The sequence below is a fragment of the Cervus canadensis genome, chromosome 5 (assembly GCF_019320065.1).
Source record: "Cervus canadensis isolate Bull #8, Minnesota chromosome 5, ASM1932006v1, whole genome shotgun sequence".
NCBI classification, from domain to species: domain Eukaryota; kingdom Metazoa; phylum Chordata; class Mammalia; order Artiodactyla; family Cervidae; genus Cervus; species Cervus canadensis.
Window position 1 is genome coordinate 42,934,190 of NC_057390.1, and position 24,544 is coordinate 42,958,733.

General features: G+C 43.9%; 1 protein-coding gene across 1 annotated transcript in view; it reads right to left on the reverse strand.

Annotated features, from left to right (window-relative positions):
- Positions 1–3,856: 3,856 nt before the first annotated feature.
- Positions 3,857–24,544, reverse strand: part of GCC2 (GRIP and coiled-coil domain containing 2) — a 35,369-nt gene continuing 14,681 nt past the window's right edge. The window contains exons 8-23 of the mRNA XM_043468680.1: positions 24,229–24,329; positions 24,036–24,134; positions 19,940–20,059; positions 19,077–19,241; positions 18,631–18,735; positions 17,669–17,831; positions 14,708–14,808; positions 14,543–14,620; positions 13,929–14,066; positions 13,014–13,135; positions 9,694–9,870; positions 8,574–8,791; positions 6,925–7,119; positions 6,233–6,372; positions 5,882–6,083; positions 3,857–5,552 (exon numbers count right to left, since the gene is read on the reverse strand). Coding sequence (XP_043324615.1) covers positions 5,482–5,552; positions 5,882–6,083; positions 6,233–6,372; positions 6,925–7,119; positions 8,574–8,791; positions 9,694–9,870; positions 13,014–13,135; positions 13,929–14,066; positions 14,543–14,620; positions 14,708–14,808; positions 17,669–17,831; positions 18,631–18,735; positions 19,077–19,241; positions 19,940–20,059; positions 24,036–24,134; positions 24,229–24,329 — 2,195 coding nt within the window. The 3' untranslated portion in view covers positions 3,857–5,481. The remainder of the gene's footprint in view (positions 5,553–5,881; positions 6,084–6,232; positions 6,373–6,924; positions 7,120–8,573; positions 8,792–9,693; positions 9,871–13,013; positions 13,136–13,928; positions 14,067–14,542; positions 14,621–14,707; positions 14,809–17,668; positions 17,832–18,630; positions 18,736–19,076; positions 19,242–19,939; positions 20,060–24,035; positions 24,135–24,228; positions 24,330–24,544) is intronic.

Consider the following 24,544-nt stretch of genomic DNA (forward strand, 5'->3'; position numbering starts at 1 on the left):
ATATCACAAAATGTAGAGCTTTGCTAATTATGCTTGATGTAGGAAGTATATTGATACACTGTTCCACAGACTGCTACAGATTCAAACTTTGTGAAAAACTGTTATTTCACTCTGGGAAGAATGTCTTCTTATAATCTTAAACTGCACTGAAATAAACTATCTGTTAGATTGCTCAGAATGGGTCTTAATTCTAACCTCTACTTTGGTCATAAGAGAAGTAATAAAAAGAATGCTTCTGTGTACAAATGATATTGAATGCAATCAACTGTGATTAACAAACAATGCTCTTAGCAGATGGCAACTCTTTCCAGAACCTGACATGGTACAGATCAGTTTACTATTTTTCATATTAATAAATTTTAATTAAAAAAAAATCCCTTTCTCTGAAAGCCTCTGGTGTCTTCTGTTTTCTTCTGTCTGCTCCACCAGACTTTTGTCGTCATCCTTCCCTCCTCGGTGTGGTGAGTCACAATTACACCTAAGCTCAAACAAAGCAACCGGAAAACACATTCCAAGATAATGGAGATTTTCTGAAGCACGGTAGGTCAGGCTTCACGCACAGACCCATTCCCTTGGGGAAGTTAGAATAAAGACTGAAGTCGAAACAGAAGGACTGTCCAGGGAGTGTTGCCTTCTGGTAACCAGTTGGGGTAAAAAAAAAGGAACTGGAAGCCATGGCCAGTTCTCAAGAGCCCAAGGAAAGCACACCCTGTATCTAGCCAGTAGCAAACAGGTTAAGAAACAGCATAGCACTTAAAGTTGATACAAAAACCAAATGCCTGTTTTCTTCCAGGTTACCAAGAAAGATACAACATGGCTAGCTGAAATTGCAATATTCTGGATAAAAGTGAAAGTATTAATCACTCAGTTGTGTCTGCCTCTTTGTGACCCCATGAACTATAGCCCACCAGGCTCCTCTGTCCATTGGATTTCCAGGCAGAGATACTGAAGTGTGTTGCTGTTCCCTTCTCCAGGGGATCTTCCCAACTTAGGGATGGAACCTGGTCTCCTGCATTGCAGACAGATTCTTAATCATCTGAGGCACCAGGGAAGCCTGAATTACACATGTGAAGTGGAAAATAAAACCATCTAACACTTATTGTATGTGTCCTACATTTTTAATTGCTTTAAAAAATAAAAGATGGCTTTTGCTAATTATGAAAGGAGTAACCACAATGACCTAAATGTCATTGATGTTAGCATCTTTAACTTTGCATTTAGAATTCAGTACATCCCTCAGAAAAGATTTATAGCCATAATGACTTCACTGGTAACAGTGATGTTAATCTCCCTGGTAGTGACGGCAACCAGAATGCAGTGAAACTAGTTTGTGATTACACGTGTGATGTGTGTATATGTGCTCAGTTGTATCTATCTGCAACTCTATGGGCTGTAGCCCACCAGGCTCCTCTGCCCATGGGATTTCCCAGCAAAAATACTGGAGTGGGTTGCCCACTCAGTATTGCAGGGGATGTTCCTGACCCAGGGATTGAAGCCGCATCTCGTGTCTCTTGCACTGCCAGGCAGATTCTTTTGCCACTACACTACCTGGGAAGCTTTAATTATACATGTGAAGTAGGAATTAAAACCATCTAACATTTATTGTGTGTGTCCTACATACCAGACACTGCTGAGTCAGCATCTTACTGTATCATTTCATTTAATCTTACCTGTTTATTATTTGGAGATTAGGAACAAGTTAGTTGCAATGTAACAGGAATTATACAAACAGGCAAATCTACAGACAGATAGTAGATCAGTGGCTGTCAAAGGTGGGAGGGTTAGTGGGGGAGAGGCTGCCCATAGGTAGGGAGTTTATTTCTGGAATGATTAAACTTTCTAACATGGAGATGGTTTCACAACCCTATGACTACATTAAAGCCATTCAGTTGTATACTTTAAACAATGAATTGTGTGGCATGTAAACTGTAGTCAAAGCTCTGGTCAAACCTCTGGTTTTTCCAGTAGTCATGTACGGATGTGACTTGGACCATAAAAAAGGCAGAGCACTGAAGATGCTTTTGAGCTGTGGTGCTGGAGAAGACTCCTGAGAGTCCCTTGGATCAAACCAGTCAATCCTAAAGGAAATCAACCTTGAATATTCATTAGAAAGACTGATGCTGAAGCTCCAATACTTTGGCCACATGATGGGAAGAGCAGATTCGTTAGAAAAGACCCTGATGCTGGGGAAGACTGAAGGCAGGAGGAGAAGGGGACAGCAGAGAATGAGATGGTTCGATGGGATCACTGACTCGATGGACGTGAGTTTGAGCAGGCCCCGGGAGATGGTGAAGGGCAGGGGAGCATGGTATGCAGCAATCCGTGGGGTTGCAGAGTCAGACACTGACTGGTTTGTCTAGGGTGGAGCCCTGCATCTGGGTCCAGATGACTATGGCCAGGCTTCCTTGCCTTTTATAGGGGGGTGGCCTCTGTCCCCAGATAGAAGGGTGAGGGCAGACTCGAGTAAGGGCACCACGTGAGTGGGAGTGGGCCTGTCCTCCAAGCGAGACCAGGAAGTCACCTGCATTGTTGAACCGAAAACACATTTCCACAATGTGTTCAGTGTTCAACTCACAAGAGACTATTTTTTAAAACAGTAACAACTCAATGTCAGGACTTGGTTCTTTTTCCCACGTAATCACATTTTGCAGGCAGGTGAACCAATACATAAACACCCAAAAGCTCTTCATCACCTATTGGTGAAATCAGCTGGAAGGCACTGCCAGTTCTATCAGGCTGTTCTCCTCTCTGTTCTCTTCTGAAGCCATAGCTGACTGAGGGGCATGGAGTGCATGTGCGCTCAGTCACGTTTCACTCTTTTGTCACCCCACCAACTGTAGGGCTTCCCTGGTAGCTCAGCTGGCAAAGAATCCGCCTGCAATACACGAGACCCTGGTTCAATTCCTGGGTCGGGAAGATCCACTGGAGACGGGATAGGCTACCCACTCCAGTATTCTTGGGCTTCCCTTGTGGCTCAGCTGGCAAAGAATCTGCGTGCAATGCAGGAGACCGGGGTTCGATCCCTGGGTTGGGAAGATCCCCTGGAGAAGGGAACGGCTATCAACTCCAGTATTCTGGGTTTGAGAATTCCATGGTCTATACAGTCCATGGGGTCGCAAAGAGTCAGACATGACTGAGTGACTTTCACTTGACTGTAGCCCGCCAGGCTCCTCTGTCCATGGGATTTCCCAGGCAAAAATATTGGAGTGCGTTGCCATTTCCTTCTCCAGAGGATCTTCCCGATCCAGAGATCAAACCCGCATCTCTTGCACTGGTAGGCAGGTTCTTTACCACTGAGCTACCAGGGAAGACCTGCCACAGCTGATTTCCAGACATGGAACAAACATAAAACAAAAGTCTTGTCCCAAGTGCCACTGCCAAGTTCCTACTAACCACATGCAAGTATTTTCATGTGCTCTATTCACTGAACACCAAAGCCATGTCTCCATGGGACCTCTCGCTCTCATCATTAGCTACCATGGGGTACAGGACCCCTGCTCTGCTGGTGAGTGGTTCACTTCTGTTTAAAGGAACATAAGCCTCCATGTACACTGTCTGGAATGTAAGCAGAGCTCGTAGTTTGGGAGACCCTCACACCACAGAGGGCAGAACTTGAGAAACACCCATGGAAGGGCCAGGTGGCCTCCAGCTTCAGCCAGAAGGTGTGTATCGGACGTACAGATGCATAGGACCCTCAGGCAACCTGAGGCCCCGTGAGCCGAGCACTGGGGGGGTCCAAGGTCCTAACTGATCAAGATGGCAGAGAAGGAACCCAAAATCCATATTATAAACCAACTCAAGACCCTTAGGAGGCAGAGGCTAACATAACAGAAGAGTAGGTATTAACAATGTGACATACAGTCCAACACATTTAATAGAAATATTAAAATAATCATTATACTTCCTCTCGTTGCAGAAACCAGGGAGGGAGATCCCTTCTGTAATCGAAGTAGTAATTTCTGATTATACAAGGCATTTTTGTTATTATGTCCATAGGTAGAGCTCATACTTCAAAACAGGTTGATAGCCTGGACTTAGAGATAAAGTGAGATTTATTTAAATATTTTAACAGTTACCTCGTATGCTTCTGGCATACTCATATTCACAGTTTATCAAGTAAAAAAAACTAAATGCTTAGAAGTCAGCTCTGAAATAGATGCATTTTCATTAATACATTCACCAGTTAGGTCTGTTCTTCTGAAACAAGAGGAAAGTCAGATATTGAGATTATTTGTTAAAGAACAAACTCAACATGTCAGCAGCAAATTTCAGTTAAAGTAAACTGGAAACCACTGTTCCCGTAACTGCAGTACAAAGTCAGTTCACCAGCTGAGATCAAAGATCACAGGTAGACTAGAAGCTGAAACAACTTCATACAGCATATTGTGGGGTGACTTTTAACAAATAAATATTAAAAATAGAGTTTTCACATTGATGATTTAAGGACATGTTTTTGACGCAGTCTACAGAATATTCAGAGGCATCAAGCCAAGTACCACCACCACCACCAGGAGCTATACCCCAGGGCCCCTCGCAGCACATGACTGGTGTGCCGGGACTGCTGAGCACTGGCTTGCCTCTGGACACAACACCGAGCAACACAGCCAGGGTACTGGAAAGTTTCTCTGGAGAGACTGAGCAAATTCCCCACACAGACTCCGATGTAGAAGCTGCTGAAGCACAATAGGAATATGGGCAGACCCCAAAGAAGCACCCCATCTGGGAACATGGCGACCAGGGCTTGTGACCACAGAACCAGTTTGAGATAACGTACTCTAGAGAAAATAGAACAGCTCATTGTTTGGTCCAAAAACGTGTGTGTGTCCACGCATTGCATGTGTCAGATGAACTGAAAAGGCTCAGCCCATGGTGAACGTCCAGCAGGTGGAGTGGGGCCCTCTCCATCGCCCCCAGACCCAGGAGTTTTAAAGGAAATAAGGAAACAGTCACGTTAACTTAAGACTTGGGGGTAGACTCCAGCACATTTACTTGACACTCCTTCATAAACACATCAGCTTTACCAGGAAAAGTGTCTTCCTTCACATTCTGACTCACAAGTTTTCTGTAACAATTTGTCAATGATAGCAATTGCCCTATCAGTCTGATCTTATCATAAATGGTCCTACAAATTCTTTTAAAAGTCTAAATTCTAGCTGGTATGACACCAAAACTTAGTTTAACTTCAGAATTCATAGGACAGCCCTGACCTAGGCAGCCTGAGAGTCCAGAGGAGGGCAGGGCGTTGCTCCTGGGTCTGGTGGCGACGGAGAGGGCACAGAGTCTCAGGGCCATGTCCACACTCCAACTGCTGGATGTTCACCACGGGCTGAGCCTCTTTGATTCCTCTGACACATGCATGGATACACACACGGAGATGTGAATTACATACACATGGTTTTGGACCAAACAATGACAGGGACATACATGAGCCTTTTTTGCCAAACAGACTATTTGGTTCATGAACAGCACTCTCTCGTCAGTCTACCGGAGTCCAGACCAGCTGTGCAGGTAGGATGCCCAGCCTGAGGAGCGGGACCCGCTCTCCTCCTCACCTGTGGGGTGAAACAGAAGGTTACTATCTACGTTGCACACCAACCCGTTCTGAGGCCTCCCAGTGCCCACTGTCTTCCCCTCTGAGGGTCAGAACGAGGGCGTCTGACACATGACACACAGCACGGCACAGAAGGAAACCAAACTCATGGGGAGAACCCAAACTAGGGTCCAGTTTCAAGGAACTGGAGATCACACTGGACACTTTGTGCTCCCTTCTACGTGGAAGGGATGCACACATGGTGCTGTCCCCAGGAAGCAGAGCCAGCGTTTCCTGCCAGGCACAGGATATACTGGTCCACAGCACAACCCCGTCTGGTGCCCTGCCCACCTTGGGCGGCGGCCGCCAGCCGGGTCTTCTCCTCAGGGCTGAGCTGCAGCATGGTGTCCACCACAGGCAACAGCCGTGCCCGCTCGCTGCCTGGCTTCAGCAGGATGAACTGCAGCAGCACGTTCTTCAGGTACTCCAGGTTGGCTGCCGACTTCTCCCGCTCCTGGTTCCGCTCCAGCCGCCTGACTTCACTCTTCAGAAGCTGGTTGTCAGAGAAGCGATGGGAAAGGAGTTAACACGAAAGATGGACCGTGTCTCCTCTTCCCCCAAAATGCCCTTAAAATGACAACAAAGGTGTGGCAAGGACGCATGAGCTAGTGCGGAGGGCTTCCTGGAAGCAGCATCCCCCACCTTAATCTGCTCCATGAGGATGGCGTTGGTGGCTTCCGTTTCCCGAAGCAGGCCATTTAAGTGGTCGGCACTCTTGGTGGTGGAATTGAGCTTCTGAACCAACTCTTCTTTAGTGAATTCATTGTGCCACGCAGGCGGCTCTGCAGGTAATCGTCCAAAGTTAATTCCCAAAATGAGCGGTCACAAGTGAAAATTTTAACAGATCAGCAAGAAAATACCCTGGTAGGGCCACTTGGCTCTGCAGGTCCACCCCCATGCCCCAGTTACAAGGCTGCACGAGACACAGGAAGACAGACTGTGCCGTGGAGCAGGCTGCTGGCCTGGAAGCTGTGAGGCTACTAGGTCAGCACCAGCTCACCCTCCTCCATCTATTCACGTCCTGGGAGCTGGTGTCACTTTGCTCATAAAGAAGGAAATGCCAGCAGTTACTGGGAGACCATAATTTCAGTGGTCTCCCATGAGGATTTCATACAAGGTAAGGGGAGCATTATTATTTGAATTTAATACATGATGGAACAGGCCCAAAGTCAACAAGCAAAAAACAGAAAGCCAAATCTGACTGTGGCCAAATTTTCCATTTGTATAACAGGAGAATACTGAAAAGTTTTTTTCCGAGAGTAGCTCAAGAGAGCACTTATAAAGGAGAGTGACGTTAATTAGACAGGATGACAGAATCAGACAGGGGAGCGCACCGAGCCTGGCTTCAGGAGAACTGAGCAGCTGCTCCAGGGACTGTGCAGGGGTGCTGGCGGGAGAGCCCCGCTCCAGGTCTGTGGTCTCCATCCCTTCCCCTTCCTCCCGGGCCGTAACCTGCACATCCAGGAATGGGAGGTCTGCGCTTCTCCTCTCGCGAAGGCTCCTCAAAGGTTGCTGGGAAGAAGCTGGGCCTATTGCAGGATTTTTAAACAGTAAGTGGGAGATGCTCAGACTCATGGACTCAGCACCAGCAGAGACACTCAAGCAAAGATAACATGACTCAGGATGACCAGCTGCATGGCAGGGAACCTGAATTACTGAAAGACAAGGAAAGATGAAGAAAGAGGAAACTTCTAAGACCACCCTAACCAGCCAGTTACTGAACTCTAACCATGAAGTCCACTCACCAGAGGCAGCACTTGCTACCTGAGTTAGGGTAAACCATTGGACAGCACAATGCAGAGGCCTGGCTGCTATAGAAACCCTCCAACCAGACTCTGCCTGTCACAGAGGATGGGTGTTTCCAGCACTGCAAACCCTGGAACACCACACCCTTGCTGAGGGCAGCTCTGAGCTCACTGACCATGGGCCTCACACTCCATCGAGGGTTCGGGCCATCACCCACCCCGTCGTCAGCATGCAGGCAAGAAGAGTCCTGAATCTAGGGTGGGTTGACCCATCCCACTTCCCAGGCTGGGCTCCACGCTCGCTGGCCACCAGCCCAGCATACAACCAGCAGAGTCATAAGACACTTCAAAGGAGTTCTTTTATGAATCCCAAGCAAGCTCAAGGTCAGAGCAATTACACGGCCTGCTCCGGCCCAGAGTTCCAGCCAGGCCTGTTAACCTCACCTCTCGCTTAGGCCACTTCAGTTCCCTCTGCAGAAGTGCTTTCCCAGGTCTCTGACCATTTGCTTACTGCTTGTTCCACTGCTGACTCCTGACTCCAGCGTTCCCTGGTTAGCCACTTCTGATAGTTCTCGGTTTACATTACATTGTCTGAAAGTTGGTTTTGGTCCTGAGGAGTGACCCATCACTGCCAACACCCTCGTGATGAGGGATCAGTACCAAATATGAAGCTGATACTCTGCACTGAGATGTGGCCTCATTCTGGCTGATGGGCTCTCATCGCTTCCAGGAAGCAGAATGAAGTCGTTTGTGTGGCTGGACAAAAGCTCCACTAATTAGAAACTTGCAAGGGAAGATGCTGTGTTTGACCAGACAATCCTACAATTTCAGCACTCTAGAATTTCTGAGTAAAAAAAAAAAGTGTTTGAAAAAGCACTGAAGAACACTAAATGGATGCAGTGGACGCTGTATTTGTACACAGAGGCTTGGGACCGCTGTGTTTGAGTCAAAGAGGAAAACCCAACTACGTGAAGTCAGTACCCTGCGGGGGGCAGAGGCTGCTGCAAGAGCAGCAGGGGGTTCAGCATCCAAATCTCCACTCAGCAAGCAGATGCCATGTCGCTGACCACAACACCTGGTGTCTCGTCACCGTGTGTGTGGGGGGGGAGTAGCTAGACAGCACGCCCCCATCGAACGTACGCACTCCGTATGTGTCCCCATTGCACGTACACACTCCACGTGTGCATTCCCACTGCAAGTACACACTCCGTGCGCCTGTCCCCATCGCAAATACATACTCCGTGTGGCCGGCTCGCTGCGGGGTTGCAGAAGCTGGGCCTCTAGCCGGCACAGCTGCTGCTGCAGTGTCTCCACTGTCCTCCCGTGCTCCTCTTGAAGCTGCCGCACCTGTTCCCGGAAACTGCCGCGTAGGGCCTCGTGCTGGGCTGTGAGCTGATCGACAGTCTGCACGTGCTCAGCCTTCAAGGCAGAGTTCTCCGACTGCACAGAGCACAGCCTGGGGAGAGACCGTGCCACATAAGCATCCACCCCACATTGGCTCGGCCAAGATGGCAACCGGACGTGCCCCTGGGGGATTCAGACAGGAGGCAGAGGGCGACCTGAATGAGCCAACTGGAGTCTGTGTACCCTGATGTTTCAAGTGAAGGGTTAACAGCAGGAGCAGAGGGAAATGAAGCTCTGCTGAAGTGAAGGACAGGTGACACGCCTATTCTCCAGGTTAGGAGACACCCCTCCACTGCACATGTGCAGACATTTCTTGCGATTAGGAAGTGGGGGGTGGGGGTGGAGGGTGGGGGGGTAGGATCCTGTAATAAGTGCTGTCCACCTTCGAGACCCCCGCACTGGACTCCACCTCAGCAAAAGGATGCATGGGCATATTGGGAGGGCCCTGGGTCAGGTCAGAGGGTGGGAAATGAAGCAAGACAAGCAGCTGGAGGAAGACAGAGACCAGAAGATGGCGTCTACATGAGCAGTTCCACCCTTGGGCACTCCCTGTTGGCAAGGACGCCCACGCCCTGTGCAGGGAGCGCAGCTCTGCCTGTGTGCTCCCCAACAAGCTGTGCTTCTAGTAAACTCTGCCTGTCCTACAGTGAGGGCTTGCTGTAAATTCTTGTTTCCAAAGAAAGTAAGGACTCCATCAGCAGCTGCCAGAATGTCCTCCAGAGAGAAGGAGAAGTGCTGGCCTCCAATGCAAGGCCATGAGGGCACAGTGGACAGAATGGTGGGCGAGCAGGTAAAGCCACGTACAGACACAGCAGGAGCAGGCGCTCTGAGGCAGCAGCAGCCACCAACGTGTGGACACTCTGCTCCTAACTTCAGCCCGCAGCCTCCCAAGGGTGCCCAACCGGAGCACCAACAAGCCCACTTGCTGCCCATGTGCCAGCACCGCTGGCTTACTTCTCACGGAGCTCAGCCTCCTTGCCCACGGCCTCCTGCAGCACCCTGTTGTGCCTCTCCAGCAGGGCGTAGTGTTCACACTGCAGGGCCTGCAGCTCAGAGGCACTGATCTGTAAGCTGTTCTGGGTGTCTTGTAACTTGAGCTTCAGTTGGTCAATCAGCATTTCCAGATGTTCTCTAAAACATAAATAAGTTCAAAAAACGTTTTTGAAAGATGTAAACCTAATTTTGTGATTTCAAATAAATTTTACTTTAATCATTTAATCTTTCGATACCATACTCTTGCCATTATTATGCATGATTCTAAAGGAAATAAAACAATCTGAGGAATTTGGAGAAGAGGGTTAAGTGTGAAACAAAACACTATAGTCAGACTTTAGATGTCAGACTACACATTTACAAAAGTCTGAATTTACAGATTTCACATTCAAATGGAGCAGACCATGCAGTACACCCAAACAGTCCATTTCATGCTATAGGACGACGACATTAGTTGGGGGAAAAAACAGAAATCATACAGCTCTAGGCTATCTGTTCTGAGAACAGCTTGTTACACCAAGTTACAGTGAAGGAAAATCTTTGGAGAAAAAGTTAAAAACTGTATTTCTGCCACAACTGGTGTAATGCACTATTTCTTTTTTTAAAAAGTATTTAATATATAAGAAAGTAGAAGAAACTTAAAACATTTACATTAAAATAATTTTAACTCAAAACTGTCATAATCAAAGCTGACTCTTGCAAATGTGGTATTTTTATAATAAATGTGTCAGTATTCAACTTCAGCTTTTAAGACAAGCAATTCATAGAAAAAAACATCTCATCAGTTTTTAGCCTAGAGTTATCTATTTACTAAATACTTAAAAAGCAACACAACCATAAGATTACAAAATTAATACACAGAAATCTGTTGTATTTCAATACAGTAACAATGAAAGATCAGAAAGAGAAATTCAAGCAACTATTCCATTTACCACTGCATTAAGAAGAATAAAATACCTAGGAATAAACCTACCTCAGAGACAAAACACCTGTACTCTAGTGACTATTAAGACGCTGATGAAAAAAATCAAAGAGGAAATAAACGATGAATAGATACACCATGTTCATGGATTGGAAGAATCAATATCGTGAAAATGACTATACTGCCCAAGACAATCTACAGATTCAATGAAATCTCTTCAAATTACCAATGGCTTTTTTCACAAAACTAGAATAAAAAATCTCAAATGATAGAAGTGATCCTGAATAGCAAAAGCAATCCTGAGAAAAAAAGATGGAACTGGAGCAGTCAGGCCCCCTGACTTCAGCCTATACTATAAACCTACAGTCATCAAAACAGTAATGGTATTGGCACAAAGACAGAAATATAGACCAACGGGAACAGGATAGAAAACCCAGAAATAAGTCCATGCACCTATGGTCAATTAATCTATGACAAAGGAGGCAAGACTATACAATGTTGAAAAGACGGTCTCTTCAACAAATGCTGCTGGGAAGACTGGACAGTCACATGTAAAAAAATAAAATTAGATCACTCTTAAACTTTATACACAAAAATAAGCTCAAAATGGATTAAACTGAGACTGGACACTAAAAAACTCCTAGAGGAAACACAGGCAAAACACTGAGATAAATCACAGCAACATCTTTTTCAATCCACATCCCAGAATAATGGAAATAAAAACAAAAATAAACCAACAGGACCTACTCAAAAGCTTTTGCAAAGCAAAGGAAACAAAAAAGTGAAACGACAATCCACAGATTGGGAGAAAATATTTGCAAATGATGTAACTGATAACGGATTAGTTTCCAAAATTTACAAAAAGCTCATGATGCTTAACAGCATCAAAACAAACAACCTATTCAAAAAATGGGCAGAAAACCTAAAGAGACATTTCTCCAAAGACGACATACAGATGGCCAAGAGGCACATGAAAAGATGTTCAACATCACTAATTATCAGAGAAATGCAAAATCAAAACTACAATGAGACAGCACCTCACACCAGCTAAACAGGCTATCATCAAAAAAATCCACAAACAACAAATGCTGGAGAGGGGGTGGAGAGAAGGGAACCCTCCTGCACTATTGGTGGGAATTAAAATTGGTACAGCCACTATGGAGAACAGTATGGTAGTGTTAGTCGCTCAGTCATGTCCGACTCTTTTCGACCCCATGGACTGTGGCCCGCCAGGCTCCTTTGTCCATGGGATTCTCCAGGCAAGAATACTGGAGCGGACTGCCATTCCCTTCTCCAGAGGATCTTCCTGACCCAGGGATTGAACCTGGGTCTCCTGTATTGCAGGCAGATTCTTTACCATCTGAGCTACAGGTAACAGTATGGAGGTTCCTTAAAAAACTAAAACTGGAGCTACCATATGACCCTGCAATCCCACTCCTGGACATATATCCAGAGAAAAACATTATTCAAAAGGCAACACTCACCCCAGTCTTCATTGCAGTATTGTTTACAATAGCCACATGAAAGCAATCTAAATGTCCATCAACAGAGGAATGGATAAAGATGTGATACATATATACAATGGAACATCACTCAGCCATTAAAAAGAATGAAATAATGCCATTTGCAGCAAATGGATGGACCTAGTGAGGGTCATACTGAGTGAAACAAATCAGATAAAGAAGGAGAAATGTTGTATGACATCCCTTATATGTGGACTCTAAAAGGAAATAATACAAATGAACTTACTTATGAAACAAAGAGACTCACAGAGTTAAAAAACAAACTTATGGCTGCCAGGGAGTTTGGGATGGACATGTACATACTATTATATTTAAAACGGATAAACAACAAGGTCCTACTGTACAGCACAGGGAACTCTGCTTAATGTTATGTGGCAGCCTGATTGGGAGGCGGGCTTTGGGGAAGAATGGATACATGTCTATGTATGGCTGAGTCCCTTTGCTGTCCAACTGAAACTATCACAACACTGTTGATCAGCTATACCCCAACACAAAATAAAAAGTTCAAAAAAAGTAACACATAAATACACAAACTCTGCAGGATATTTACTCCTACTGAGGACAGTAAGAGCCAGATGTAAAACTGTTCTGAACACCAGGCCTCTCCCAATAAAAGCAAAGCACAGATGCTATAGAATGCCACAGCAAGCTCTCATTCCTAGTATATTTTTGAATAATTCACAAGAGCAATCTGTATGCTAATTTTAAAGAAGTATTAAACAACATATTATTGAAACACTGGTGGTAACTAGTGGTTACGTGTAAACCTCATGGTCCAAAGGCAATGGGAGCAGGAGTTCCCACCCCGTGGGTGCTCCCCATCCTGAAGACCTCACCTTTCTTGTTTGGCTCCCTCAGCCTCAGTCTGAGACACAGACTTATTTTTCTGCTGTTTTAAAACATTGTGGACCCGGATCTTGTAGCTCTCAAATTCAGAGGTGACCGCAGCTTGTTCTGCCTGTAATGGTTCAGAGAGAAAGAAGTCTGACCACTGCATTTTTAGGTCACGTGATCCTCCTGTTTTCTCTCAGATTGTGAATGAAGATGAAAACCTTTCTCTGAAGATAAGTAATGCCTCTGACACTCCTTAGTCCCTCAATGAACTTTCCCTAAATAGTGTACTTCTGTTGGCCTTACACTTTTTTAAGGTCTCTGAATGACATATCTTGTCTGAGAGGAGGTATATTTCTACCTGTTTTCACCCTAGTAGATTACTGCCCATTTTTTTTCCCCATATTTTTATAATAGCACTATTTAGAATAATTTTCACTTGTGCTATTTCCTGTTTTTATAAATACACGAAAAATTAATTCAAAGAGGTGAGGCTACTTGCACTTTGGTTTTCAAAAGAGAGTGGGAAAAGTGTAATTCTACGTCCTGGGTTTCCTGAAGTGCCCTGTGACCTCTCAGCCCTACTGCCCAGGACGCTCAGAAAGAGCCATGCTTGTAACAAGTCAATTGCAGGGGTCTGTTCTGTACACTGAAGAAAGTGGTGCTTCTATTAGAATATGATTTCATAGTCATTTAGCCCTTGGAGAGAACTCTAACCTTTCTAACGAAAAAATTTTTTAAAAATTTATTTACACACAGAAACTGCAAAACAAGGTTAAAATGGAAACAATGTGTACCTCTGTCTTTCCTTTTAGCAGAAACAAGTTGTGCTAGTAAGGGTCTGGGTTGTCTGGGCTGGGGTCAGGTGGAGGGGTCAAACTGCTGGGAGCCTACCCCCACCCCACAACCGGAGGACGCACCCTGGCCTCGCGACACTCCTCCTGCAGGGCTGATACCCGCTGCTGGTAGGCACCCAGTGTGCGCTGGTGCTGGTCCGCCGATGCCTTCAGGCGCTCATGGGCTTTGTGCTTCTCTGCCGTCACTTCCGCCAGCTGAATCTGGGGGCAGAGGCTTTCAGTGAGGAGCGAGGGAACCAGATCTTTGCTGGTTAAACAGACTTCCCTTAAATGTCAAGGTGGGGTTTGAGAGGGGACTATGTGTAAGAGACATAAGAGTAGGAATTTTAACTTATTATTCAAAGAGTGGAGCCAACATGAGTAGAATACTTTCTCAATAAATTAATTTGGTTTTCCTTAAATCAATCAAATAATCATGAAAAAATTTCAGAACACATGTTACAGTTCAATGTTTAATTAAATACCTCAAGCTGTTATACATAAACATAATGGATACAGAAATAAATTATTGCTTCTATTTTCTCAAAATGTTGGCTGATGAAGGATACTTAGGGGGAAGAAATGTGTGTGCGCAAACGTGTATTGTGTGTGTGTGTGTGTGTATAAAATCCCCCCATGTGGCAGCTTACTTCTACATGGAAATTTCTAAAAGCCTTTAACAGTAAAAAGAATCTTACTTTATAGACTTCTACTTGCTGCTGGCTGGCCTCCAGTTCACCCTTTAAAGATGCCTGAAGCATTAAGTGATCAGTCTCCTGCAGAACAAGAAACCTGGTTAAATTAAATAACAATGCTATTCATAAATACTTGTATTCAAAGATAGAACTCAGGAATGTGCATACCGCTTGCCTCAAATCTGCCAGTTCTTTCTTGGTCTTCACAAGTAGCTGTTTGATCTTGGTATTCTTTTCCTCATACTGCTGTACCACAGCCTGCAGCGAAGCTAATGGGAAAGATCATTTCAGGGGAAAGGTTTACAAGTGGATATAAGTAACCGAACAAGAATCTGTTCTTTGTATTAGCCTATCTCTGAAAGGAACCCGTCTTAGATTTTTATTACAAACAGTCCTGGGTGTTCACTAGAAGGACTGATGCCGAAACTGAAACTCCAATACTTTGGCCACCTCATGCGAAGAGCTGGCTCACTGGAAAAGACCCTGATGCTGGGAGGGATTGCGGGCAGGAGGAGAAGGGGATGACAGAGGATGAGATGGCTGGATGGCATCACCGACTCGATGGGCATGGGTCTGGGTAGACTCCGGGAGTTGGTGATGGACAGGGAGGCCTGGCGTGCTGTGATTCATGGGGTCGCAAAGAGTTGGACACGACTAAGCGACTGAACTGAACTTTAAACATATATGACACTAGTGACAATAATATAGTAAATCCCACTGTACCTGTGACCACCTTTAACTACCACCAACACAGGCTGATCTCATCCCACCAAGCGAGGTGTCGGGGCTGCATGCACCGTGGCTGCTGCCTGATTCTGGGCACAGCCTGTCTGCATGCTACTTACGGCTGCTTTAGCCCAGGAGGAACAGGACAGAGACCTCAGGGTCCGCGAAGCAGAGAACAGATGCGTCCTGCCCTTTACTGCAACCCAGACTCACCTGCTGACCCAACTCCTGTGCCGCACAGGTACTCCCCACCCCTGAAACCCACTTGTCTGTAAGTATTTTAGCACGCATCTCTGAAATAAGGGCATATACTTACTGCGTATCTAAAAGCTAAAGACTTTACAATAAGAAATACCTCAAAAGACATGCTGTGTTTCCAACCACCTGGTCTGATTTTGTGACACTAATTGTCTTGCAAGACAAAGTTCAATAAAGGAAGACTGAAATGTGATCAAAACAAAACACTTTTATGTAACAGAGGTAAAGAGGAAGCCACTATCAAATGGGAGTAAAGTGGATGCACTTTCCAGATCACAGGACCAACCACAGAAGCAGGCCAACCCAGCCACAGCTGTCGTGAAGCAAATACAGAGCATCTGACAGAGACCACAACCTGGTACTTGACAGAACAAGTAACACGTGGGTCCGTGTGACCGCAGCTAGAAGACCCCAAACGCAACAACTACTGCCATGAAGCTAAATCCACACCCACTGACTACATCACTCAGTAAACAAGAGCAGGTGTTCTGTAAGAATACACTTTGACTTGCCTTTATGATGTGTCACCACCAGTAACTTCCTGGCAACTATTTACCCAGTCCTGCAAAGACTGTACAAGGCACACATTACATATAAAGCCTTTAAGTGCTCCAGGAATCATGACAGAGTAAGTTCCTGACCTTTAAGAACACAGACTGAAATTAAGGATAATCTCTGGATAATGTGATGATGTAAAGCAAAATTGAAACGTTCAAAAGAAATAAAAAGGCTGTGGGGACCCACGTGAACTAAAGGTCACAGCCAGGTTACATCTGCATGGGACAAGGAAGGCTTGTGGGGACAGCAGACACTGGAGACTGAGGATGACTCCAAAAGGTGCTCACGAGGTGGGAAGGTGAGGGCACAGCGAATGAATGACAAGGCTGTGGAAAAGCAGCCGCCATGTTTCAGAAGAGGAAGGGCCGCTGTGCCCCAGAGGTGAGGAGGGTGTGTGAGGAGCCAGACAGGCCCTGCAGAGGGGCAGGGCTGAGATTGCAACACATGGCAGAGTGAGCTGGCTGACAGTTTTGCGTGGATACTTTCCAACATGTCCCCACTCTCCTCCCCGTCCAGCCACAGCCCCCAGCTCAGGCCTCAGGGCCCCTGCCTGCCGGGGTGCCTGCATTTCCCAGACCCCACAATGGGCTGAATCATCAAAAAGGCCCAAGTCCACTCTGTGTTCAGGTCCCTCCTGAACTGGATCAAGGAGACCTTCTGAGCATACTTGACTTCTCCCTCACAGGTCAAGCCCTTTCCTCCAACCTGTAAAGACTTCCACACTATGTTACTCCTTTCTACTTCTGCTCCTAACTAGGGCTGCAGAAAGGACCGCCCTGCCCCAGTTCGCTCTTTCTCTCCAAATCCTAAGATTCAACACAAATCCCAACCCCCAACCATTCGTCCACAGAAGCTTCTCCCTCTGCACTCTTGACACCCACTGACTGGACCTCTCGTGTCTGCGCTGACTCACCAGCGAGAGGTGCTGGCCTTCTTGAATGAGCAGCTCTTTTTAAGTTTTCCCAAGACCTGAGCCTCTTTTTTAGCTAGCTGGCTAACTCACAAAGTCAAATGTCTGCAAGTGTTTGTGACCTGGAGCCCTGCTACCCAGGATGCACAAGAACACAGCTGGAAGACGGGTGTGTGCACAGGCAAGGGCCCAGAGAAACCAAGCACAGAAAGTATCTGAAAACCCTGTTAATTATTTAGGAATGAAAAAAAAACCCATGGGTCAAAGAAGAGATTCAAAGAAAATTAAAAACATCTCAAGCTGAATTAAAATAAAAACACAATATATCTGCTTGTTAGCTGAAGGCCTGCCTAAGGGACACGCACAGCTCTAGTGCTTACGTTGGAAATTATTTCACAGATAAAATGGAACAGAATCACCTCAGAAAGATTTCACGGCCATTACAACCATCCTGCTCTGCTGACAACAGGACCCCTGAGAAATGTTTACAGGACTGAATGTACACAAGGGCACACTTGGTAGTCTTACAGCCCCCCTCTTTAGTCCCTAGTCATGGTCCCTACTGTGAGGATGACTGGGCTGCCAAGGGCTGGTCATGGAAACCATCAGCACTGGCCCCCATCCCCCTTCTGCTGAAGACAGTCACCATGAGGTGCAGTGGGTTCTGTTTTACTCACTCATTTCTTCTTGCAGGGTCTCTTGTTTCTGTTTTTGGATTTTTATTTCCTGCTCCAAGTCTTCTATCTTGCTGTTTTTATTAGCTAACTTCTGATTCAGTTCTCTCATCAAGCGTTCGTAATCAGCAATTTCCATGTTCATCAGTGTGGTCTGCTGGGCATCCTGCACAGGTTACAATGAGAGGGCCATGTGACAGTGGATGAGCTAACTCTGTCTAGCAATTTCTGAAAGGATCAAGATCGCAACACACCTGCTCTAGGATGCTTTTCTGTAGCACAGAAACTTCATATGTTAATGAAGATGCTGGGGTACTTCCTAGATTGTAATTTCATAAAATTGACCGCTTTTGTAAATAGTTTAACTTTCTCAGTTTCATTGTATAATTTTCATTAACTACAACTGGTCTATTCTTATCTATAAAATATTCCTATTTTAAGCAGCTCTTATAGTACCTTTATTTTTGTTCCCATCTTTGGAAGAGTAGAGAAAAATTCACCAAAGTTCTCAGCATAATACAAACTTCAGTTCTTGACATTAACTAAATTTTCATGTGTCACAGAATAATCATGTACAAAAAATAAAACAGCAAACCAAGCCTAAATTCTTCCAGAGAGATGGGCACTTGGACACCTAAGTTAAATTTGCCATATTTTGAGGCAAATAATTTATAAAGGAGTACCTCAGTATCACAAATAACCTTGTTTTTGAAATATTACTTTTCAGGGTCTATAGGATAGTTTAAGAATGAGAACATTGCTATTCTGAGTCTAGTGTTTCATTTTACCTTTCTGAAAGTGAAAGTCACTCAGTCATGTCCGACTCCTTGTGACCCCATGGACTATACAGTCCATAGAATTCTCTAGGCCAGAATACTGGAGTGCGTAGCCGTTCCCTTTTCCAGGGGATCTTCCCAACCCAGAGTTGGAACCCAGGTCACCTGCATTTCAGGCAGATTCTTTACCTTTCTAACCAGCTCTAATTCTTGCATGGTTTTCTGAAGCTGTTTCTTTTCCTTTTGAAGCTGTAGCTGAAGTTCTTCAAGTTCATTTACAGAACTGGCATGCTCCTAAAATTAAAAGTAGAAACACTGGGACCCCTAAGCCAACCAATGTTTTTTTAAAAAAAAAAAGCATTCATATAGGATAAAATAAATCTGACATACAAAGTACAGAGTTTGGATATCTTTCCATATTTAAAAAATATACACCCAAAAATCGTACTGTGGATTCTCAACTTCACAGTTGGAATTAATTAACTTCAATTAATTAACTTTAATTCCACATTAAGGAATTAATAAACTTTGCTGATTTAACAAATGCTGCTCATTAGCAAGTCTTTCCTTCACTGAACTACTGCAATAAAAACACCACTGTGTGAAATGAATTCACCCCACAGAACTGTTTTGACCTTTATTTTCTGTTCTTTCTGAAGTTTTTCAGCTTCCAGCTCTTTGTCTGCCATAGCCTTGGCTTTGTGGACTTCTAGAATCTGCACTTCCAATAAGCAGGCGTTAGACTGCAGTGTCTCGATACGGGCCAGGAAGTCTTCATTATCTGAGGTTAATTTTTCATACTACAATGACAAATGATTCATTACTGTAAACACACAGAAAATACATACAGGAGAGGAAGAATAAAATGGAACATAATGAGAATACTGGCACAGTATAAAAAAATTGAAGATTTCAGAATCGAGTCCATGAAATGAAAATGCAAAAATCAAGAGTAAGTTTAAAACACAGTCACAAAAAAAAAATAAAAAAAATAAAACACAGTCACTACTGATGTTAATTTGGAAAACATTTCAAGCGACCAGGAGCACTAACAGAGGAAAAGGCAAAAAATGAAAAAAACAAAAACAAAAAAACCTCAGGGGAGCTGAGATTACAGCCGTAAGTAAGACAGGATGGTTGCCAGTTTATTGGTCATATTCTTCTCTCAACATTGGGAAAAAGAAAATAAAATGAAGTTTCTATGTACTAATTTTAACTTTTTGTGCAAAAAATATTAGAATTGAAATACACTTATTACAGTTTTCACATATGAAAGTCAAAGTGTCAGTCACTCAGTCATGTCTGACTCTTTGTGACCTTACGGACTGTAGCCTGCCAGGCTTCTCTGTCCATGGGATTCTCCAGGCAACAATATTGGAGTATGTCATTCCCTTCTTAGGGGGATCTTCCCAACCCAGGGATTGAACCTGGGTCTCCTGCATTGCAGGTAGATTTTTTACCATCTGAATCACCATGAATTTACTCAATTTAAAGTTACCTGAAAAGTCAAATTCCTTAATTGTCTTGTAAGGTCTTCTACTTGATGCTCAAAGTTATTGGCACGTTCTTTCTCTGCATCCAACTGCTCTGACTGCTTATCATATTCTGACAAAAGATTCTTCAACAGAAGACAAAAGGACTTAACTTCAGGATATTATCGTACATGCAACTCCTCAGACTGTATGACTGGGCCATCTTAACATAAGCCTTAAGAGTTCATTCTGGAAGCCTGAAATATTTACCTAGATTCAACATTTGACAGACTTACCCCATGGCATCATACAGTAAAATTAGCATAATCCAGATGACTTTTGGTACGAGGTGGTCTCTTAAAGGCTCAAAGAGGATTTAAAACATATACAATGCAATATCTCCAAGTTATCTATCTAGTCATCAAAAATAAACTTCTGAAACATGAACAACATTTAAGCAGGCAGGAGAAAAAGTTTACCCTTGTCACCTGTTACCTACAGAGTCTTGCTGAGGACAGCCTCGGGCCTGGCCCAGGTGAAGCAGAGGTGCTCAAGGAATATGAGAGGACCCCACACAAGTCTCACACTCTGCAGCAGAACGCTCAGGTCTTTTCCAAAGACCCGAAAGCCACGTGACTTTTTCCTTTGATGTTTCTAGTTGGCCCTGCTCAGGAAAGAACCCCAGGACCTACCTCTGCAATCCACACCAGCCAGCGAGGATATCCTCCAATGTGCAGCGAGACTCAACTCTTCCCTGTAGCCTGTGTTTTCTTTCCCTTTTCTGGTAAATCTTGTTTTCCCCTTGTTCCTGGTCAACTACTGACTGTTCTTCACAAAAATGCAGCCCTGTACAAAATAACTAACACATGCCTCTGGCTTTCCCTGAAAGTGGCCTCAAGGAAGCACAGCTGGGCTGTCCTGCATGGACTGTGTGCCTTTGGAATTGTGTCCAACAACATGACTGTTTCTGACAACAGAGAGGAGCTGACTCTACCTGTGATCTGATTCTAGGCTCTTTGCTCCACTGCTGTCTGTTCATTCTTCCACCACCACCACTCACAAATCCTGACTGCTGCAGCTCCACACTAAGTCTTGCAGTAGGGCAGGGCTAATCCTCCCATTCTGTTCTTCCCCAATACTGTGTTGCCCCTTTGAGGTCTGACCTGTATTATCTTTCTTCTTTCTAAAGAACTCTTAAATTTTTTTTTTTTGGCTGCACTGGGTCTTCTCTGCTTTGCAGGGGCTTTTCTCTAGTTGTGGCATGGGGACTACTCTTCCTTTTGGTGCACGGGCTTCTCTTGTTGCAAAGCATGGGCTCTATGGGCAACGGACTCCAGAGTTGTGGAGCACGACCTTAGTTGCTTCTCAACAAGTGGGATCTTCTTGGACCAGGGATTGAACTCGTGTTCCCTCCACTGGCAGGCAGATTCTTATCTACCACACCGCCAGGGAAGTCTTAAAGAACTTCTTTCAACATTTATTGACAGGCATGTCTACTGGCAACAAACACCCTCAATTTCTAAGAAACTCTACTGCTCCTTCACTTCTAGTGCAAAGCATTCTAGCTTGGTGGGTTTTTTCTCTCAACACCTTAAGTAATGCATCTTACACTCTTCTCTTTTGTATGGGTCCTTGTAAATTTGATGTAATCCTCTATACATAACATGTTTTATTTTTTCTGTGGCTTCTTTCAGGACTTTCATCTTTGACTTTCTGTAATCTGAAAATGACATGCCACGGTGCACCTCTTCTGGTTGTGCTACGTGTGGTGTTCCCTGAACTTCCTTCCCGGATCTGTAACTTGGCACCTGACATTAAACTGGGCAATCAGTCATCCCTGTGCCAAGTATTTCCGTGTTCCTTTCTCTCTCTTCTCCTATGGCATTCATATTGCACACATGCTATACATTTGTAGCTGCCCCACAGTTCTTGGATGTTCTACATTCCCCCCCCATCCTATATTTTAAAGAAGTAAATTGGTATACTTGGTCTACCCTTACAGGAAAATAAATTAGATTATATAGTTCTCAAAATGTAAAGAAGCAAGCTCCTAATGACTCATAAAAGACAGATAAACCCATATATGAATTTCAAATAAGGATTTTTTAAAAATGAATGAGGTATCTTTATGTGTTAAGGATACCAATCCCTTGTCATATTTTCATTTGTTAGTTTTATCTAGTTCAGTCTCTTTCCCCTTGTAACTTCTTAAGTTTAGAAAAGTATTTTGCATCTAGAGATCATATGATCAAGTATTTTATTCTAATTTTAAAAAATCACTTTCATTTCTGACAAAACCTCAGAATTCATTTTGGAGAGTGGAACTAGATTTTCCTGAAGCAGTTTTCTGATTTTTCCTTTCCTGGTTTCTCTGTTTTCAGGTCTCACTGGGGCAGCACGGTTTATTTACTTGCTGGAAGAAGAGATCTGGAACCAAATGCTTGAACCTAACCCCCGCTCCACTGGCTTCTTGCTCTGTGACCTGACTCCTCGCTGGTAAACCAGCAACGTTAATAACATGCTTATCACACACACATATATTACGTGTGACAGGACATGTCAAGCACTGAGAAGAATGCCTGGCCTACAGTGCTTGTTGTTACACAGAAGTCACCCCACCCACCTTAACTTTCCTACACACTATTTCCTTGTCTGTCTGCTCTTACTGCCACTAGGACTAAAGGCCAGGCAAGCAGAAACTCTACCTACCTGGTTGACCACTGTCTCCTTAGTACTCAGGCTCAGCCTGGCTGTAGAAATATTCAAATGCATAAAGAAACAAAATGGCATGTTCTTATGTTTTATTTTTACATTTTCCTATTATAGTGTCTCATGTTATTTAGGCTGATGAGCAATAATACCTCCAAATAGTGTTTTCACTTTTGTGTTAGACATGTCTAACTTTCACATTTATTCCCTTGGCCAGAGGACTGTAACAGTAGCCATTTTTGTTTGTTACTGATTTTATTAGGAAATCCCAAACAGAAATGGTAGTTTTAAAAGACAATACTTTAAAGGCATATTTAAAGCCTAACCACTTAAAACCTTGATACTAGGATGACACATTACACACACACATACACAGACACACACAAATAGTGAAAACCTTTACTAAAACATACAAGATGACTATGTTATGGACAAGAGTTTTCGTTATCAGAGAAATGCAAATCAAAACCACAATGACCATCTCATGCCAGTCAGAATGGCTGCTATCAAAAAGTCTACAAACAATAAATGCTGGAGAGGGTGTAGAGAAAAGGGAACCCTCTTACACTGTTGGTGGGAATGCAAACTAGTACAGCCACTATGGAGAACAATGTGGAGATTCCTTAAAAAGCTGGAAATGGAACTGCCATATGATCCAGCAATCCCACTGCTGGGCATACACACCAAAGAAACCAGAATTGAAAGAGACACGTGTACCCCAATGTTCATCACAGCACTGTTTACAGTAGGCAGGACATGGAAGCAACCTAGATGTCCATCGGCAGATGAATGGACAAGAAAGCTGTGGTACATATACACAATGGAATGTTACTCAGCCATTAAAAAGAATGCATTTGAGTTCGTTCTAATGAGGTGGATGAAACTGGAGCCTATTATACAAAATGAAGTTAAGTCAGAAAGAAAAACACCAATACAGTATACTAATGCATATATATATATATATATATATAGGGAACTTAGAAAGATGGTAATGATGACCCTATATGCGAGACAGCAAAAGAGACACAAAGAATAGGCTTTTCAACTCTGTGGGAGAAGGCGAGGGTGGGATGATTTGAGAGAATAGCATTGATACATGTATATTATCATATGTGAAACAGATTGCCAGTCCAGGTTTCGATGCATGAGACAGGGTGCTCAGGGCTGGTGCAATGGGACGACCCTGAGGGATGGGATGACAGGGGATGTGGGAGGGGGTTCAGGATGGGGAAGACATGTACATGGGGAACACGTGGCTGATTCATGTCAATGTATGGCAAAAACCACTACAATATTGTAAAGTAATTAGCCTCCAATTAAAATAAATAAACTAAAAAAAAGTTTTATATTTCAAGTACATTTCTTAACTTAGAAGTTACAAATGTAACTTGTCATTAATGTAACTATTTTTACCTTATAGTTTTCAGCTCCTTGAATGAGATCTCTCATGGAAGTAGACAACTGATCCCTTTCTGAGCGAACAGATTCAAGTTCTTCCTGGAGCATCCGGGCCTATTTTAAATATGTGATAGTTTTTTAATGCACAGAAAAACTTGATTTTCTAAAAGGTAAGGTTCACAAATCTTGCATTTTTAAGTCAACTTACTTCTTTTCTGCTAGACTCTAGTTCTTTCTTTGCTTTCACAGCAACTAGTTTTAACTTATTTATTTTCTCCTCTTTCTCTTTGGCTTCTTTTTCCAGGTATCCTAAAAACATAAAATGAAAGAATTATACATAAACTCAAATGAAAACTAGGGAAAAATATTAGAATTACTTATTTTAGTCCTAGAAATGGAACTTTAATCTAGTACACAAAATATACAATTTGAAATTAAAATAAATAGCAAAGTATCTATTTTTAAGTAAAAGCTTGATTATGCATTTCCTAAGCAAGGCAAACAGTGAACAGAATTCTCATTTT